The sequence below is a fragment of the Apis cerana genome, linkage group LG13 (genome assembly GCF_029169275.1).
Source record: "Apis cerana isolate GH-2021 linkage group LG13, AcerK_1.0, whole genome shotgun sequence".
In the NCBI taxonomy this organism is placed as follows: Eukaryota; Metazoa; Arthropoda; class Insecta; order Hymenoptera; family Apidae; genus Apis; species Apis cerana.
In genome coordinates, this window is record NC_083864.1 from 5,378,878 (window position 1) to 5,399,240 (window position 20,363).

The following is a 20,363-nucleotide window of genomic DNA, read 5'->3' on the forward strand; positions in this document are numbered from 1 at the left end:
ATTTGTGACATTTCGCCAAAGAATATTTCGAAAATATTGGATCGATTATACAAGGACAATGCAAAAATCCTGTAACGAGTTCGGCTAAACTTTCGAACGAATAAATCCTCGACGCGCTCACAGATTTCATCGGTAGTAACCGATCGAACTTTTTCGAACTGCATTCGAGAAACGTCGAAGTAGCTTGTCGACTTTAAACGAGCGGGAAAATATATATCCGGGGGCCATAACGGTGTGGCGGCAGGAAGAAGCTGTCCCAACCATCGAACGGTATTAGAAACAGGGATCGGCCGAGCGTATAAATATCGGTGAGAGCGGACGAGAGGAATTCCAACGGATCTCGTGTACGTGAGGACACGAGCAAAACAGCGAGGATCGTGAAACCGAAAATGTCTGTCGGCCGGCCATTTTTCACTTTTATATCGTTGGTTAGGATGGCCTCGGATGCGGCGAAAATGCATAAAAGTGAAAGAACAAAAAGGGCCCAGGTTTCGATGTTAACGTGTCCACGCCCCGGCATATCCTGCGCGCCGGATGGTACAAGATGGAAGAAGAAACCAGTGGCAAATGCTTTCCGGAAACCCATTGGCCCGTCAGCACATAGCGTATCGAGGCGAAATTGTGAAAGAACCGAAAATAAAGATGGAAAGGAACGGTAAGGACGGAAGGAGAAGGAGAAAAAGAAGTGCACGGTGGATAGATGGAGCGTGGAACAGAGGGGAGGGGGATGGAAGTAAGAAGGGGGATTTGGAACGATATAAGAGAAAGGCGAAAGAAAGGGTTGGGAGGAGGAAGAGCGAAGAAGGAAATGGAATAGTAGCATGACGGGTCAGTGAAGGAAGTGGGGGAGGGGAGAGGAAGGATGGATCGGTGGCAAAAAGGAGGGAGGGAGATAAATAAGGAAGTTGGGAATGAAAAAATCTGCGTGGCCGGAATCACGCCCTCGTTTCTTTGCCAGATGCAATTCTCTAAGGACGTATCGGGGACTAATTTTAGATGATAGCAGTTTGTACATTCTTCCGACTCAAACGGTTCGGAGAAACGTTGAAAATAGCATGTAACAGCGATGCTGTTCCACGCGCCATTGCGTTGGTTGCATTTCGGAAACTGCAATGAATCAGATTCCACGGGGTAAATCGATCCACGAAAGAGGAAGAAGAAGCAATCGAGCGTGTTTCGTCGTCGATGAAACGAGATGGTATTCGTGTTGGATCCGATTCGTTTGTCGTCAACGGAGGTAAAAACTGATGGAAGGGAGGGGGGGAAAAAGAGAGAGAGAGAAAAAAACGTGGAATTCGATGACGACATCAGTTCATCGGGACCAATCCGACCGCCAACAGTATAAACAGGAAAACATTCGTTTGTTCGCGGCATCCCAGAATACATAAGGCGCAGCCACGCATGTCTCTATACGTTGGAATATCCACCCACGCGTGCACACAACACGCACATTGTGTGTACACGCGTGACAACTCTAAATCACGCCGTCAGAGGCGAATTAACAGTCGACAGGGCTGGATTTACCTCTCGTGACATTTGCAAATCCCCGACCCCTTCGTGGACACGGTGAACACCTCCACCACCATTTCAAGCCTCCATCCCATCTAATCGATTTAATCTTTTTTCCACGATAATTATTCATGAATATCGGGGAATCTCTCGCGATCGTTTTATACATATATATATATATATATATAAATTAATACGTAATCGAAATTCCATATAAAATCAATTTGTCGAAAATCTCGTCGAAATATCCTCCTCGATTTTACATTACGGCGAACGAAATTAATTTCATTCTTCCGTGGATCGCTTTGTTAACGGTGTAATTGGTAAAATTCCCGTGGTTTAGCGGACGTTATTATGCAGAATTATATAAGTGTGATTTTGACGGTAAAATCGACACGCGTTTGCGGGCGTCGGATCATCGGACGGGGACGTTAGATCGACACCTACGTATCCGGCATACCACCTGACCCGAATTCGATTTGCTCGGATGTTGCGGGATGCTGCTGGATTACCGGATGTGTCGAATATCGTGCCATAATTTCGTCGCGCCTGTTTGTCGGATGATTCCATAGTGCTGGCGCGGTGTTTGAAGACCGGAATAAACGTATCTCCCGACTGAAAGGGGGATGTTACGGGGGATTAAACGGTCATCCCGTGAAATGTGCCTTGCCCCCTCCTCCTCCCCCCTCCATTTATATAAACCAGCGAACGAAATTAAACCGGCTGAATTAATTAAAAAAAAGAAAAAAAAGAAAGAAAGAAAGAAAGAAAAAGGGAGAAAAAAGGAGGCGGGGGATATTTGATATTTCATTTTGTTTCACCGATAACATTTGCCGCGAGTTTATGCGAGATTGAATATCCCATGGAATCATCGAAATAATCACGTTTCATATTCCAATAGGAAATACATTTTATCAAATTGGACAAACGTATTGGATTTTCCGCGATAGGATTGCGAGATTGATAATGTATTATGGATGAGGGCGAAAATCAGGCGGAAAATGTTGAAGTTAAAATTTATCTATTGAAAAAGGGATGCTATTCAAAAAAAAAAAAAAAAGATTAAAAGTTTTAAAAGTTATCGATCAAAATTTCAGATGGTCGTAATGCAGCGTAATGGTTGAAAGCAGCGTTTACGATTATCGATTCATCTTCGGTAAGGGGGGAGGGAGGAGGGGGTATCAATTTTCAAACGTCGATAACAGATTAAAGGAAATCAAATTTCTCCGATGGTTGGACACGTTCCCGATCCTTCGTTAACGTCGCCAGATTCGGCGAAGATAAGTACGATTCCCACCCTCCCTCTATGTACCTATGTAATAACCCCTGTGCTCGATGCACGTTCGATCCATCCGTGTGCAATTTTCGGTGGGCACTTTGTGCGGGGGACACGTGGAATTCCGCGTATCGGCGGAACGCCACCGATCGTTATTACAGCCGCGAGAATTCGTTTTAATTGCGCGAATTGATCGTGAGAGTCGATAACTCCGGTAGATAGGCATATACGTTTTACGCCGTGATAATCCGTGGTCGGGACACGTGTAGAAAGAATCGATCCGAAAATGAAGGCAAGCTACGGTTGGCCTCGTGGTTCGTCTCCTGGATGGAAAATGTTTTTTTTCTCTTTCGAGCGAAAAACTCTTTCCTTTTTCTTTCTTTCTTTCTTTTTTTTTTTTTTTTCCCCACTTCTACTTTATCTTAATCGTCGTCGCGCGACACGCGTCGATCGCAAAATCGTGGTACGATTCCGCGCGTGGAAAAGTTCGGTTTGATAATTTTTATCCACTGCGAATAAATAAATTAACATGCAAAATCCGGACTGAATAACTCTTTGTCATCGCGATTTGCGGCGGTGTTTGCATTACTCGGTGAAAATGCAATCTAAAATATTGCACATTATCGACCAAGCGACTAAACAAACAAAGCTGGTCCGTGTTAAAACAAAGTTATTACGGGGCGATGTAAAAAGCATCGTGTATAGAGGAGGGGGGAGGGGAAGGGAGGAAGGGATGGCTTGTGCGCCGCTAACTTGTTCGCTTGTAATCTTTCTTTCGCGTTATAATATTTCACTGGCGCGCTACATGGATATTGTAAATTCATTCCTTCGCGCTCGAAATACGTTGTAAATAATGTCATTTATTAGTCTCTTTTTTTTTTTTTTTTAATTTGTTCCGCTTTTAACGGTTCATTAATTATGCGCTCCGTTAATAAGAACCCCCTCCCCCCTCCGTTTTAATTTTAATTACACCGCCGTTATAAGATGCTCGTTAAGTGGAATTTTTCGCGAGATATAGATTAAACTAATGATTAACGCGAGGTTTTCTCCCTCTCGATTTTTCCTCCCCTCCGCCCCGTATCACTTTAATTCTCAAAGAGATCGAGCCGAGCCGACACTTTCTCAAAATTATCTCGAAAGTTTTTACTAACATTTTCCTAAGACGATAATTTATATAACGATTCGAATTTAACGGATGTACATACCACCGTTTTTTCTCTCTCTCTCTCTCTCTCTCTTCCCCCGTGCTCGAACCGCACGAGAAAAAGAACCATTTATCTCGAGGGTCGTTAACGTGAGAAAAATTCCGAGCGAGAATCGGCCTCGGCGAAGAATCGGCCCCGTCTTTGGAACGCTCGTACGAAAAAAAAAAAAATCAAAGGATCGATGTGGTGGATCCCTTCGGTTCGGAAAGCTCTGACCGAAATTGGCTGGGAATCGATGTTTAGGGGTTGTGTAAATCCGCGAAACCGTAACGGGAGCTCCGTTCAAGTTTCGTTGGCACTTGAAACTCCGTCGAACGGTTTCTAACTATCCGAACGAGAAATCCTAGTTGTACATTTGCCTCGAAGGAGAGAGAGAGAGAGAGAGAGAGAGAGAGAGAGAGAGAGAGAGAGAGAAGGAAACAAAAATTGCCTCTTTTTTAAAATTACCTCTCAAAAATTCCACTTCTTTAAACGCTCTTACAACAACGACAAACACTTTGTTCTCGCAATCGCGAGAACTTGACTCGATAATGATAATGATAATAGAAAAAAGGAGGAGCGGTGAAGAAGAAAAGAGGAAGGAATAAATGTTTACGAATGAATTTTTCATGGAAAAATCTAAATAGCTTAAGAACGAGTTGCCTGTTAATAAAACGGCAACATCGTGAATATCGATTCATGAAAGGGATGGGGGTAGAAAAGTTGCGACAAGAGGAGGCGGACCAAGTTCAAAGAGAAGATTTGTGTGTTGTCAAACAGACCACGAAAAAATGATTAACGATTCAAGAATTTAATACGAATGCATCACGGCCAAGTGATTTTAATATCGCCGTGTATCGGCGGGTTCTGGATATAGTCCCCTTCGTTTCGTAGTTACATGTGTACCGATGCGAATGGAACGCGGCTGCATGACTTCGTTAATGAAACTCCGTTAGAGAAATTCGTGGGCTATGCGTTTGGCTGCCTTTGGCCAGATTGAACCAATTCGTGGACAGATTGCGCCGAGATAAAATAACAATGGGCAAGGATGAACTTTCGTACAGGATGGCTTAATTCCACATGTAAATCCCAGATACGCGAGATACGTAAACTTCATTTTCCTCCTGCTGTTTTCTTTGAATTCTCTCCCCCCTCCCCGTTACGAAATTCGTCGACCAAACGATTCGTGGATGTTATGTGGAAAAATTTTTTTTCCAATTTTTCGGAATACGAAAAATCCCACGGTTTTGCATTCCTTTGTGAAGAATTCCTTTGTGATTTCTAAAAATAAATCGAAAGTAAAATATACCTACCGTCCCTTTTCCAACCCCTTGAAAATCATATTTATTATCGATTATTTTTAGCTGAAGTTATTTAAAAAGAAATAAGAGAGATAAGAGAAAGAAAATTTCATCGAGAATGTTTTCGTCCCTTGTTTATCTCGATATGGCTACGCTGCAATATTCTACTATTGACAGTAACCCTGATTTTTATGCAAATACGCGGGGCGGGCTCTCGCATGTTATTTGAACATTACGTACAAAAAGGGAGTCGCGATTCGAAAAAGGTTGGAAAACAGTGCCTTAAGCGGTGTCATATGTCAGAGTTATTACAGAGCGGGTATGATGGATACATTTGCGTTATGAAAATTCTTGCGCGTCCCAACGAGTATTCCCAACGGGATAATGTAATACCATAATATAATAATAATAATAATGTGATATAATAACAATGATGGAAAAATTCGCGCAACTGCGGAACGCGTTTTCAATAATAAACCGTGACGCATAAAAACTTTAAAAACAAGAGAATTTCATTTTCACAATAGAGGAGGGAGGAGGGAGGAGGGAGAAAAAATAATCCATTGTAATTTCTCTTTGATATATCCGTCTATTTCGAGCTTCGAATTCCCAAACTTTAATTTTAATGAAGCCCAAGTGGATTAATTTCACAATCCCGATAATCCAGAGCGCGCGAATCTCTGAAATTCGAGAAAAGGGAGAGAGAAAGAGGAAAAGAGAGAGAGAGAGAGAGAAGAGACGCTTCTAAATTACTCCAGATGGATGGATAACGCGTTGAAACGCGGCGGAAATTAACACGCATCGAAACGAGCAACAAGTAAACCCTCCCCTTTCTGCAACGACCATTCTTCTCTCCCTCTCCCTCTCTCTCTCTCTCTCTCTCTCTCTCTCTCTCTCTCTCTCTCCTCATCCTTCCCCTTTCTTTATCCCGGGCGTATTTTATTCCGAGACAATCGAGCCGAGTCATTTAAACACTCCTGCCGCGGAGAAGATTGCGAAATGGGGCGCGGCCGGTCATCCGGATTCTCGAGTGCAATCTAAAACGTTCCGGACGACTTCTAATTAGAGCGGCTCGCCTATCTGTCTCTGGAGATGGCGCGCGCGCACCGAAAATTTTCGTTTCGTCGTCGTCGACGTGGTCGTTCTCGTGCCGTCTACGGTTGGCCAACAGGGAGAGCGATCTCGAGATAGGGATAGGGATGTGGGCACAGAGACGGAGACGGGGAGAGAGGAGGAGGAGGAGAAGGAGAGAAAGAGCTGTGAATCATTCCACGAGCATAAATTAGCGGACCGTCGCAACGACGGTTAATTAATTAAGGTAAATTGTCCTAAGCGTAAGTAACTGGCGGCGCCTGCGTCACTTCTCCTTCGGGTCGTCTCTCCTCTCTTCCTGGATAACCAGGAGTCTCTTTCCTCGAGCTGTCTCCTACTCGCGAGATGAGTTTCCGGGAGACTCCTCTCCTTCGCCCGCGGTTTCTTCCTCGTCGTTTGATACCGCCCTTTTTGGGTCATTGTCTCTCTCTCTCTCTCTCTCTCTCTCTCTTTATTTCTCTTCTTCTTCTTCTTCTTCTTTAGAGGATGAAAATGTATCTTTAGAGGGAAGAGGCGATGTTCTTCCAACCCTTAGAGATTTATAGCCTCGGCTCCTCTTTGCGAGCGTTTTATTTCAACGCGTTTATTTTTCACTTGATTTGGAGCAACTAACACAATGAACCGTCTTTTTATTTGAATAAATATGAAATAGTAGCGTGTACATTGGAGATCATCCGTCGATCATTCAGTTCGAACGGTTGGAACGAAATTTGTGTAGCGATAATCTTCAACCTCGTTTCGATTTAGGTGGAAATTATAAACGTGGAACAATCTGTAATATTAATTTGACAGTTTCGAATATTTGCTCTGTTTTTCGTGCATCAATCTCTTAGCAGTAGTATTATTTTCCTGGTATTAATCGCGATTGAAACTTGAAATTCTCCTATAAACCGCAAGCGGCGAGCGGAGTAGCTCGAATCGATGATTCTCGTGGCGTCGATTTAACGCCGCTACGACTAATTATCCGATCCCTCGTACAAAGCGGACGAGCAACGGATTCGAAATTATCCTTTAACGTTCATCCGGTGAACACTCGTGTCGCGACAAAGGGTAAACATTACAATTAAGTCACGTCGAATTATTTGTTTGCCCCGTTAATTTGTTTCTCGATTACGAGCTCGATGTGTCGCGAAGAGGAAAAATAAAAAAGAGGAGACAGAGAGAAAGAGAGAGAGAGAGTGCGTACGATTAAAAGGAGAGAGAGGTTCGAGATCGGTCCAGTCAGCAGCAACGTTAATTACTTTTCTTGCCCGCAGGAAACTCGATTCTATTGCTGGCATTGCACGAAAGATTTTGAAGTTTATCTAGACGAGCGGATGAAAATTCTTCCTTGTCTCTTCCTTGTGTGCATTATGAAAGGAACGCGAGCAAAGATGAAAATTAAAAACGCGAAATACCACCATAACGCGATGAACTCGATGAAACTCTCTCCTTGTTAAAATTCTCGTGTATGGGTTTTCGAGGGCACAGCTACAACTTCCCCCTGTTGCGTATTAAATTTATCCTCGCATCAGGGGGAAGGGGGAGGGGGAGGGGGAGGAGGAGTTTTCGCAAACAACCGCGGAAAAATTAAATATGTAACGGAGGGGGAAGTTTTCGCCAAAACTAATTTCCCTAAACTGACACGGATAAGAGGTGGCTAACGTTTTCGACGCGTCCTGTTACATTATTTACGTATAAATAGTTGTGCCGCTGTTACAGTGGCCTCCCCCGGTTTTTCTGAATTTCAAGCAACCCCTTTCCTCCCCCACGACCGCGTATCGGGAATTATTTAACTTTTAAATTTATTAATTTACATTTTTCCTGGACGCTTATGTCTATACGCCTGTTCCCGTTTTTTAAACGGGATTATTGTTTCGAATTAAAGGGACCCTTCTTTCTTTCCTTCGTTCCTTCCCTTTCGTCTTTAAATTATCGATAATCTTTGGAGATAAAATTTCCCGAATTTTCAACGATCTTTCTCGACGATGGAAGAAAATGGCAAAAGATATCCCCAAAAGATCGCGTGATTATTTGTGCAGCTATCTCCTAGCGCTGCTTTAGCTCAGTGTTCTCGTTTAAGAACGACGAAACCAGGCCTCAAATGCAACTGTTTACGCCGACGAAACCAGATGTTTGGTTCGCACTGGGCGTCGATTCGAATGCGCTACTCCGTTCGAGAACTAATATCACACCGTTACGTGCGGGTAAATACTACTTACTATCCGCTGGGGATACCGTCGACTAACGAGAAACATTTCCTATATAACGAAACTCTTCTTCTTCTTCTTCTTCTTCTTCTTCGCTTGACCTCGCTAACTTCGGACCCTCCCTAAATTTATCCATGACGTTCGTTCACCAAAATCATTAATATCTCTCGCTTCAAGTTTTATCTCGTTTGAAAATAGGCGATAGCATTGCATTGCGTCGAACGAGGAGGAGAGAAGAGCGGATAAAAGAGAATTTTCGGCGATCCCAACGTTTCCGATTTAATTAAAAGCTACAGGCGTGATTACGTGACCGGTTAAAAAACGGGACGTAAAACGACTTTAATTCGATTTTATCTTTTAATTGCGCCCGGCGATACAAAGAAACGTGCAAGTTGGAAAGGGTGGGAGGGGAAAAGAAATTGTCGAGCGTTTTGTTTTCTCTGACACAGATTTAACGGAAGTACTTATGCAGCCCGGCACATTCGGAATTGCCGCGTGAATCTCGCCCCTTGCTGCGGGGCGGACGTTTATGGTAACACGTGCGTGTCATAAACCGGCTGTTTCCGCGAAAAAAACGTGGAAACATAGACGGACACGAAGCCGGTCTTATTTCGAAAATAAATTCATCCCTGATACGTGTCGTCTCGTGATTCTGCCTCGGTTTTTTTTTGAAGAAGGAGGAAGGATCAAGACATTCTTCGAGGTATTTTAAAATTTGACTTTTCGACACAGGAAGCAATAACTATTTATTCGATTTGATAAACGAATACGCATTTAAAGCGATAGGATGAAATTATACGTAAAAATAAAATGATGCGCGTAATTAAATTTTTATCTCAATAAAATACGATATTAATTTTGCCAAAAATTATCAAACAAAATATGAAATCCGTCATTTTGATGGGTTTTGTTGTTTTAATATTAAATGGGATTAAACCGAGCTTTCATTATTCTTCAAAATTAAAACTCATTGTCGGTTTAATTTATTATTTCGTTATCAGGAAATTAATTGAACTCTACGATGGAATGATGTTTATTTAAATTTATTTGATATAGGATACAATATTTTTATAAACCCGACGTATGATTTTCCCGACGTCCGTAGAGGTACGGACTGTTCTGTTTTTCATCGCTTTAAAAAATCGTTCAAAAAATGTTTCTCTTGCAAAAAAGTTGGAGCTCTATCGTTAGCTCGTCGGATATTTTTATATTTATTCTTTAAACGATGCCGTAAAAATTTTTACTATACGCAAATGCATTAAAAATCGTAATTTATAATTGAAAATCAACTACCATCACGAGAAAATTCTTCGAATAGAGGAAACATCTCATGCGGTCCAGAAACATCTTCTCATCGGCAATTTCTTTCTCGGAAGGAACAATGATCGTTCTTAAAAACGTCAAAAATACCGAGCAAACCGACGAAACCGGTGGACAATTTCTTACTACGGGATAAAACCCGTATGTATATACGTGTGCGCGTATGTTTTTAAGCAAACATTCAATTTCACGGTCGGCCGCATGACTAAATTGTCAAAATTGTAACAATGCGGCGGAGGCGAAGGCACAATGGCGAAGAATCGTGGGACGGTCGAGGCGGAATAACATCCACGTAATGGAATATAGCGGGAGAAATTTAATTTTGCCTTACAAATCCTTGGCCCACGGTCGGTGTAGACAATTACAAAGTAATTGTTAATACGACTTGCAATTTGCCCGTCTCGGTTTTAAACTCTCGCTGTCTTCGATCTTCGTTGAAACACTCGATCGATTCGAAACTTTTCGACGAAATTTATATCGGCTTCTTCGGGATACATTTTAAAATTCCATTCTTTCTCTCGTTTGAAACAAAGTGAAATTATAGGTTTGTCGCGAAACTTGTCACCAATTCCATCGTCGCAATTCCAATTAATTTTCTGTATATATCGCGCGAAATCAATAATTCGACGTGGACGAATCGAGGGCGGGATTTCTATTTTTGAAAGAAGGATCAGCTGCATTGTTCCGCAGTTGGAAAACGGATTCGCGAAGCAGGATGAAAGTTTTCGATTGGCTCAACAAACGGTTTTCGGGGAAAGGGGTTGACGAGTTTCGGTGTGTAGAGCTCGTTAATGCGTTCAATCGAATTGGGCGCAATGTCGATTAAAATTCTCTACATTAATTATCGGACGTTAGATTGGAACGCGAAATGCAGTTAATTGGCAGAGAATGAAATTTCGATGATTGCGACGTGGATTGCCGTTTCTCGACTAACAAAAATCGATCCCCCCGACGAGAAAAAAAAAAAAAATGTGAAAACTGGACGTTCCATCCAGTCATTTGAATATCACCGACTCTAAATTTACTCAGCCACGAGATCACTTGCGATCCGCGGTTAGCCTCTTGACCACTCCAGAGTTTCGATTTTTTTTAGAATCAATAAAATTTCTTACCTTTTATAATATTTTCTTTTCGGAAATGAATAAGTCGGGATGAACTGCGAATCATGCAAATTCTGCGTATACATTTTCTAATGTAATATGGAATTTGAGATATCGCAATACCCATCGAGAAAAAAAATAGGAAAAAATACAATAAAATATTTACTTAACAGAATCAGAATCGAAGAAACGTTTTAACACATGCTTTAAATTCGTGCGTACAAGTATCTCGATATAAAAAAAGGGGGGATATAGGTTTAAATAGAGAAGAGTCGAACGATTCTCAAAACACAATTATCCTTCGAATATTTGTTGCCTTTGTTATTGTTACGTAAAAAGATACTGTCATCGTGTAAGATAGGATAGAAAAAACATTTTTATCGTTCTAAAAATTGACTCGTCACGGGAGACGGCGAGAGTTGGAAGAATTCTTAAGAAGATGGAGATGGCGACGCCTAGACGGCCCCAACGAGATTTGTGGGGAAAGTTTGGCAAAATTGAGTCTACGCGAGGCTTGATGAGCGTATCGTGATTTATGCGGTTCATTTCTCAGGTAGAATCTTTTTCATATCGTGGTACTGGATGCGAGAAAAACTTTTCATTATTTCTATGCCGCCGATTCGCATCGTCGTCCCTGTTTCTATTTTTTTTTTCCGCCCATTTTCTAAAATAAAACGCAACGGTTTTAGCTTTCGAGTATAATACGTTGGCTTTTCGGAATACGGATCGTATTAATTTTTAACGTGCCCGTTAAAAGGTGGATGGAATAATATCAAAAAAAAAAAAAAAAAGAAAAAAAGCAATACGAAATTATATTAAATTTCATTTCGGTAGAAATGGAAAGAATATCGATACCGATAAAGCCAATGAAGCTAATAAACGCGTGTATCAAATTTCGTGCACACGTTGTGAAATATCAAAAATGATCACACTGAAACTGGATCCCCCGCGTTAACTGGCCAATTATTTCAAATCATTTTAAGAGATTTTTTTTTATCGATCTTCATCCCTCCGCGTCGCGACTATCGGAATACCGGAGTGAAATTTCAACCGACGAACAAATCGGTACCCCGCGAATTTCAAAATTCTAGAATTCCCTTCCTCCGTGTTTTTCCTCTCTTCTTCCACTCTTGCGTCGCGAGGCGGGGGGAAGGGAAGAGACAAGAGACGCTGTAAAAATGTAGGAGAAAGAGAAAGCGCAAAAGAAAAAAAAGAAGAAAGAAGGAAAGAAAGAAAAGAAGAGAGTAAGGTGACGATCGAATATACCAACCGGAGAGAATCGTGACAGGCAGCAAGGCGCAGATGCCCAAATACACCAGCAACACTGTCCAAGTGTGACGCGGCTGCTGGCACAGGTCCAGCTTTTTCCCGCTCGGTAGGCCACCACCGATTCTTGGCCCCATCATCGTGCCTCGTGCCGCATAGTTTTCGCCTCGGCCACGTAAACGCGAGCAACGCAACCGGATTAGGATCCGGCCGTTTTAATAATCCCTCCTCCACGCCCCACGCCTTCCTTCTTCCTTCCTTTCTTCCTTCCCGTCTTCTTCCTTCCCTGTTGTCGTCCCTGCGTGACAAGGGGTTTCGCAACCAACTCGAAACGAACCAACTTTCCGCCACTAACATTCCACCATGCACACGAGGCCTCGATACTCAGCTCACCATGCACGGCAGTACACACGCACATACAGAGAGGGAGAGGATTTTTAAAAGTGGCTCGCTTCACTCGGTTCGCATCGTATGGACACTTTGAACGAACACCAACACTGTTGCTGTATGGGTATATACACTCGAGCCTCTTCTTTTTATTCTTCTTCTTCTTCTTCTTCTTCTTCGTTCTTTTTATTCACAATAACCGCGGATAACTGGTTAAAGAACTGGTTAAAGAAGCAAGCTCGATGGATTTGGCGTGTGTGTGTGTGGGTGGGTATAGTTAGGCGCGCGCGAAAGGACGGTGTGTACACTTGGCGCTTTTTGCGAAGCTCGAGATAAGAGCTCATTTACCTAAGGATGTGCTCCCGGGCAAAAGTTGCAGGATGCAGTTTACAGGGGAATCTAGCGGAATCTTCCTCCAACGTTGCTCCTTTACAAGAACGACGCGTGGCTTCTCCCGGTGTAATAGTTTTTAACTGCATTTTTATCTCTTAATAAAACGTGCCAACGTCGTTGGGCGCCCCCCAGTTACCCGCGGGTGTATCGCGCGGGTAACTTGGGTAGAATCGGGGTTCGATATTCGAGGAGTTCCGGATTAGATTGCCGCTTCTGGAAAATGAAAATGATCCTGAGAATTGGTGGGATATTTTTCGTCATTTAAATTTCGTTCCATCCTTTTTTTCTTATTTCTTTCTCCCTCCCCTGGATGACGACACGCAGCGGCAGGATGTTTGAATATAAAATACCAGGTGTTTGAGTTTAATACGCGGCTCGCTATCGCAAGGTTAATTGAATCTAAACGTCTGTCGTGAAAATTGAACGATAATACCGCAAAAACGAGCCCCGGTGGACGTTGAGCTTGATGGAATTGTGTCGCGATGATTTGCCGACACGAATCACTCGGATCAAATTTCCTGGGTACAGAAGGAAATCAGAATTTCCCCCTACCTTTTATATTATGAATAAAAAAAAAGAAAAACATAGGAAATTAATTAAAATCCATCGATATATCGAACATCGTTTCTGTCCAACGGAACGGAATTTAATTTGACGTTCAGTTTTTGAGAAACGAAGAACGGAAATCGTTCCAAAGATTTATATATTTTATATAGAAAACAGTTTAACCCGTTTCTCCCTTATTGAATTAATCCTCATCAGTGTCAAAATCCTTATGCATTTATTGTCGCTAAGTGGGAAGGCGCGGTGTGAAAACACAGTTTACCGGCACGGATCAACTTGGCTAGGTTCGAATTAAAACGGATCCAAGTAGGTAATTACATCGTCTTAATTAATTCTTCAGACTGTCGCCGGATTGTAACCGTGTCTCTTCCCTTCGTGTCGGTGGCACGAACATCCCCGACGACGACGACGACGACGACGACGACTTGTCACGTCGAGGACGAGGCGAAGTTATTCCGTTCTCGAGAATGGAAACGTTTTCTTCGGGGCGAGGAACGTTAAATTGCACGTGCAGCACAATTACGCCGAGGGCACGACGCGACACACGCGACGATTTTATGCGTGACTGCTAAGAGGGATGAAAGGGGCGACGGTAAAGAGAATCCAGTGTGGTGAATCTTAACGATCGAAAGATTTTTTTACTTTTACTTTCTTTCTTTTTCCACGCGATTTTCCTTTGATATATTTTCGAAATTTATGTTTTTTATCCGATTTATTCCATACTAATTTTGAACTAATTTCTTTCTTTTTCCAGAAACCCGTTCAATCATCGCACGAGAAACGGGGACACGAGAAGATCGCGTTTGGAGCCCGGGATAATAGTAAAAATAATAGTAAAAAAGGGTCGAAATTCGAAAAGAAGGGAAGTAGAAAGCTCTGTAGCAGAAGTGTCGCCTCGATGGCGCAATTTTTCGATCAACTCTCTATAAATATAGTCATTTGTCACTCATCGAGAGAAGGAAAAAGAGAGAGAGAGAGAGGTCTGGGATGCTCGATAAATCATCATTGATTTAAAACGTCCCCTTGAAAAAAGTGCGATGTACCACCGATAAAATTTGATTTACCGTATCGAGGGCGTAGCATACTCTCTACGGTGGCTCATCGTGTGTCTTATATTTATTTTAGAACGTCGTCAGAAAAATTACGGTCTGCCGGTTGGAAGTCGACGCCGTCTGGGGACATCGGTGGATCAATTTTTAAAGCCGCGCCATGAAAACCGGTGTGAAGGGTCGCCGGCGAGAACAATGACGATGCTGATGCCAGACAGTCGGTCGCAAATTATCCCTGCGAGCTATTATTAATTAAATAGGCTTGTTAACTCGCGTCTCCCGACGCGAAAAAATTCTACGCCCCTGTTATAAATTGTTGACGTGTGCCGAGATATCTAATTTCTCGGAAAGAAAAAGAGAGAGAGAGAGAGAAAAAAGGAAGAAGGAAAGAAAGGAAAAAAATTGCATTCGGTTTCAGTGGAACTGTGTGGCGTTAACCCCCCAAAGGGTGCGAATTTGCATGAAAAAGTAAGTCGAATACGTGGAGTAATATTTTTCATACGAGGCTTTTTTTTCTCCCCCTTCTCCGAATAAATCGATGAAAGTTCGCCGACATTCGCTCGCCTACATTTACATGTAATACCATTTACGTCTACGGCTAACGGATAACTGAAAATTGCATCGAATTTGATATATTTTAATCTTCTCTATTATATCGCATTATATTATGTTGCGCACGATGAATAGATTGCTGATGTTTATACAAATTCATTGTTTCGTTAACATAACCGAAAATGATTTATTTTGCGTACTAAATATTTTAATGAGAACTCCACTTTAGATATTTCATACATGTATATATATATATATGCATTATTGTGAACGCTCTTGTATATGTTTGTCCACTCGAATCTGCTCCATAACTGAATAAACAATCGCTATCTATTAATGAATAATGGAATAAAATTCCATATACTGCGGGTTGTTATTCCGATAAAAAACGCAGAATATGAATCGAACACTTACGAACTAGTAATCCAATGTATATTAAAATGTAATAAAAATTAATCCAAAAACATTTTTTTCGGATTTTCAATCTGGATATGTTCGATAACGAGAACTAAAACGTTTTCACAATTTATTCGACTTACTTTTTTCACGTAGCTTAACTTAACCCTTCCCCATCTCGCGACGAGCAAACATTCTAAGAAAATACGAGTCGTTATACGAACTTTTGCGAAACCAGGGCGTCGAAATTTCTAACGTGGAATGGAGAAGGTAATTTCTCGAAACGGCACGTTAATGCAATTCGAAAAGGAGAATTCCCATAATTTGGTGGGGCGGTGGGTGCGTTTAAAACGTACGACATCCCACGCGTTTGAAGATATCCGGAGAGAGGGGGTGGAAATTACACGATGCACAGGTGTGCAACGCGGAGCGTAAAAGCTGGAGAACGGAAAGCTGGGCCGGGCCCCGTATTCTCTCGTAAACGCACGAGCTATACGAGGAGGAAGGGGATGTGAACGAGATTTTCAATTAAAGTAAATTAAAATCAAAAGATTGTACATCTCGCTCTAGCAGGAGAACGGAAAAATTCGAACGAGAGGTTAATGTCCCGACGTAAATTCGTATCGTCGAATTTTAATCCCTTTCCTGGGGATTGTGCGCGCCTAGTTTCGTCCCTTTCGAAAATTGTTTCGTCGTGAAAAATTAACGAACGCGGGCTGTGCAGATTCGCGGGGGAGCAGGGGAAATAATTGTACATCGTCGAAAGATAGATCCCAATTTTTTTTCCGCCAAGAGATACACGGGTCGATAGAGCAGGCGGCGGTTGAGCAGATCCCTTTTGAAATTGGAATAAACGCGGTTCCATGGAAAAAAAAAAAAAAGAAAAGAGCGTCGAGGGACCGAGCGGAACCCTCGTTTTCGCGGAACGGGCATATCCATTGGAACGAGCGCTCGTCAAGAGCTGTCAAATCTCACGAGATCTCCTTTCGCGCGCTATTTATAGAGAATTCTCTGGTTTGACGGTGGCGAAGCTCGGTTGCGCGGCAGCTCGCGCGTGCATCGTTCTGCATTAGCCCTCTCGTTTCCTCCATCTTCTCTTTGCTCGTTCCGCGCGTCGCCTTTCGAGTGGAGCCAGTGCAAAACCCTTCTGTCCGGGCGTACACATAATTACCAAAGTTAATTAGGGCTTTGAGAGATGAAAGAGAGTGAGGAGAGCGCGAGCGGGTTTAGAGACGTATTAGCGAGCGGAAAGAGGGCAAGGTTAAAATGCGTTGCGAAACGACCGAAATTGGGCGAGGAAGAAATCAAAAGGGGGGTTTCCCTCTCCGATTTGCGATATAATTTTCGCGGAAGAGGAACGCTCCGGAAGTGATATATACCCCCTTAAAGAAGAGAAAGAAGATACGGAGTTTTCCCTTTCACAAAAAATGTCACGAGCGAAAAGAATCCTATTCCTTTTTCACGTTGTTTCTTTTCTTCGATTTTTCTTTCCATCGGAATCCGGTCGGAAAACGCGGACGAAATTTCGTACGAATGGAAATAGCCGAAGTTGTCGCAATTCTCGTTCCCTTCAGACGGGAAAAAAATAGAAAGATAAGGCCAAAGGACGAGGGGGTCGAGCGGCCGCCCGACCGTGTAAATTTCACTTTTGCCCGCGAATTTTATTTCGACCCTGCTGTTTTCCCAACCACTGCGCTTCGACGCGACCCGTGTTTGCACAAAGAAGTACCGCGTTGCACCCTTTCCATACCGCCAATTTTCCCCTGGATCTCTCCCCTATTTCGCAGTCACCGCGCATCCCGGCTCATCACCTCGCCACTCGACCGCTCGTGCAATTGGTTTTTCGTGTTCCACTCCACTCCCGTGTCCTCGAAATCCTAATTTCGCGTTTTTCACTCGACCTGGCCAAGTCGAATGTCCCGTGAAAAGCATCAGCCTCGTCATCCGACAGAAACGAAACCTTCTATCCTTTCGTTATCCCGCCGCTAACGCGGGATTCTCTTTTATCTATATTTTTTTTTCGCAGTCGAAAAGCGAACGGAGAGAGAAACGAAACCCTTCCTGCCGCCGGTAATCGTAATCGTGACGATATATCGCTTTGAAGAAACGAAGCGGTGAAAAGAAGAAGTTACGACAGAGCTGGTTTACCTCGATGTCTGTTTATACTCGCGAATTCCACTCGAATTTCCGGCATTACGGGGAAACTTGCCTGTCACCCGGATAACATTCCTCGAATCACTTGCACCCCTTTTCGATGATAAAAGAAGAAGAAGAAGAAGAAGAAGAAAAAGAAGAAGCACACAACGCCGTCAACGAAAATTCCCCGCGAGTTTTTCGCGAATCGCGGCACGAGAATCGATCGAAAAATCGCGTCACACGCTCGACAGAGCTCCGCACGTCTTCTGCGCGAGCGGGATTCGCTTGGTGGATCGATCGGCGAAGAGGATCGATCGGTGAAGGGAGAGAAGCGCGTGCATATGGGCGCGTGGTACCGGTATGGGCGTGTAAGAAGCACTAAATCCTGATGCCCCGTCCGCGGCTAGCCGGCCCCTCTAACAATAAACTTAGGTGAGAGACGAGGGAGACGGGCACCGTACGCAGACACCGTAGAGGAAACGGCACGCGTGACAAAGCGGCGCTCGTAGTACGCGCGGCGTGCGTGCGTGAGCCACACTAGCTCCGCTCGTGGATCACAACCACTCGAGAGAGCTGTGAAGAGAGAGAGAGAAGGAGAGAGAGAGAGAGAGAAAGAGCTCGTGTCTATGGTGTGGGAGAATGTCTGCGGGGAAGAAGCCGTATGCCGATCATCTGCTCGAGTTTATTGAGCATTAACGCGTGTCGTTCGTGAAACCGATCCGCTTTTCGACGCGTTCTCGACTCTTCTTCCTCTCGCTCTTTCCCTTCCTGTCGCTCCTCCTCGCGTTTTTTTGGAGGAAGTTGGCGAAACCTCTTGAGAGACTCGAGAGAGGGGGATTAAATGGCAGAAGAAGAAAAAATATCGATACGGAAAGATTAATGGGGGAGCGTATAGGGTAACGTTCATTTCCACGGTTCCAAACATTAAATTAAGCTCCGGATTGACATAGAACCCATTTATAGAACGCCCACGCAGCTGCCAGTCCCGCGCGGAGTGCACAAAATCGCCCGAAATACAGCCGCGAGCCAAAGCAGTGTTTGCTGCTCTGTGGCGTCCAGCGATGGGATCGAGTTTGTCGCGAGCAAGTTTCACGAACTCTGATTACCTTACTTTGAGAAAAAGTGAAAAATCGAAATCTCGCGCGTCGTGGTTTAATTTATCATTCAATTATTGCTCGAACTCGCATCGGATTTATACCCATCGCTGATGGTACGCGTTAAAACGAATTAGTTTTCAGTTTGGGCATTGGGCATTGGTGGGAAGAACGGGTTGGTGGGCACGAAGGTTGGGATCCGATACTAGACGAGTCGCACGATGGCTTGAATGGGTGAAGAAAGAATGGCGAGAGGGAGATTGGGACACGTGTACCGGCGTACGTGTGAACGCGCGGGGGTGGTGCGCCACGAGATATTATGCGGATAAAATATTCATGGTTATCGGCGCTCGCGATCGGGCACGCCTTTATTTTTCGAGATGAATAGAAATGGTGCCATCCCCCGGTCGGACACAAATTCTTTGCCCCGTGGACGACAATGAGGATGGAAAGGGAGGGCGAGGAGGAGGGAAGAGGAAGAAGGAATCGATGGAGAGCTATCGTGGAGAGCGTGTGGTTTGAAAGTAATATCGATAACGCGTATTTATCATCTATCGGAGGAAAAATGAGATTTATCGAACATGGTGTTCTTTAACGAATATTTTTATCCCATGATATAAAAGCGTAATATTTTGCGGCATTCTGTCGTCGATTGTAACGCTGATTTTTTTTTTTTTTTTATTAAAATATAAAAGGAGAAAAAGTTACCGTTACTTGGTTGTTATAAAAAAAATCGAGAAATATTATTTGTATTTAAGATACGTATTTAAATTAACTCGATGCCATTTTATTCATCGAATCGATCGAAAGAATACAAACATTATTTCGCAATTATTTCACACTCATTTTTCGATGTAAATAGTTTGAAGATTTCAATTTGAGGATATAAACAAATCATATATTGTAATTTCATCGTGCGAGTTGTAAATATTAGAGACCGAATTAATCCTATCGTTACCGTTTCAAAATATTTAGATTTCACGAATAGTTTCTAATATTCTAAGTGTTACGCGTATATCCATGGTCGACGAAGACAATTTAGTCTCGAAAAGGAAGTCTTTTGGAACACTCGCTCGTTCGAGTATTTCCGCAATTAATTTGGAAACAGAACCCGCGAAATAAAACCAAGTTCATCAAGAATCCGATTCAAAAATTGGCATCGTTAAATCGTAATCTGATACATTTCCCTCCCCAATTTTCGAGTTTGTTCGATTCTTTTATGCGTCGTTATTAACCAACATGCGTTTTCCAATCGAGTTTATAGTCGGATGGATATCGATTCGTCCGTCGAATGTCGATTTTTTGGAATCACTCGATGCCAACTCGAAGATTATCTCATATCATTTCTCGATTATTACCCGTTCACGAACGACTGGTTCGATTATTCGACGTCATTGGCGATCGTTAGTTAGTATCAAACTTCGCCAAAAAAAAAAAAAGAAAAAGAAAAAAAAGAAAAGAAAGATTCCAATTAAACTTTGGACTCTCTTTTTATTCGGAACAAAAGGAACGAAAGGAAAGGATGATTGGGCAACTAGGTAAGCGTGTTGTAACT

At 42.9% G+C, this 20,363-nt stretch overlaps 1 protein-coding gene across 2 annotated transcripts in view; it reads right to left on the reverse strand.

Annotated features, from left to right (window-relative positions):
- The window catches only part of LOC108000175 (uncharacterized), a 90,406-nt gene extending 70,697 nt beyond the window's left edge, over window positions 1-19,709 (reverse strand). The window contains exons 1-2 of one of the 2 annotated variants that reach the window (XM_017060383.3): window positions 13,900-19,709; window positions 12,242-13,230 (exon numbers count right to left, since the gene is read on the reverse strand). In XM_017060383.3, coding sequence (XP_016915872.1) covers window positions 12,242-12,377 — 136 coding nt within the window. In that variant the 5' untranslated portion in view covers window positions 12,378-13,230; window positions 13,900-19,709. The remainder of the gene's footprint in view (window positions 1-12,241; window positions 13,231-13,899) is intronic. The other variant, XM_028667832.2, reaches the window with a different exon arrangement.
- Between the last annotated feature and the right edge of the window lie 654 nt (window positions 19,710-20,363).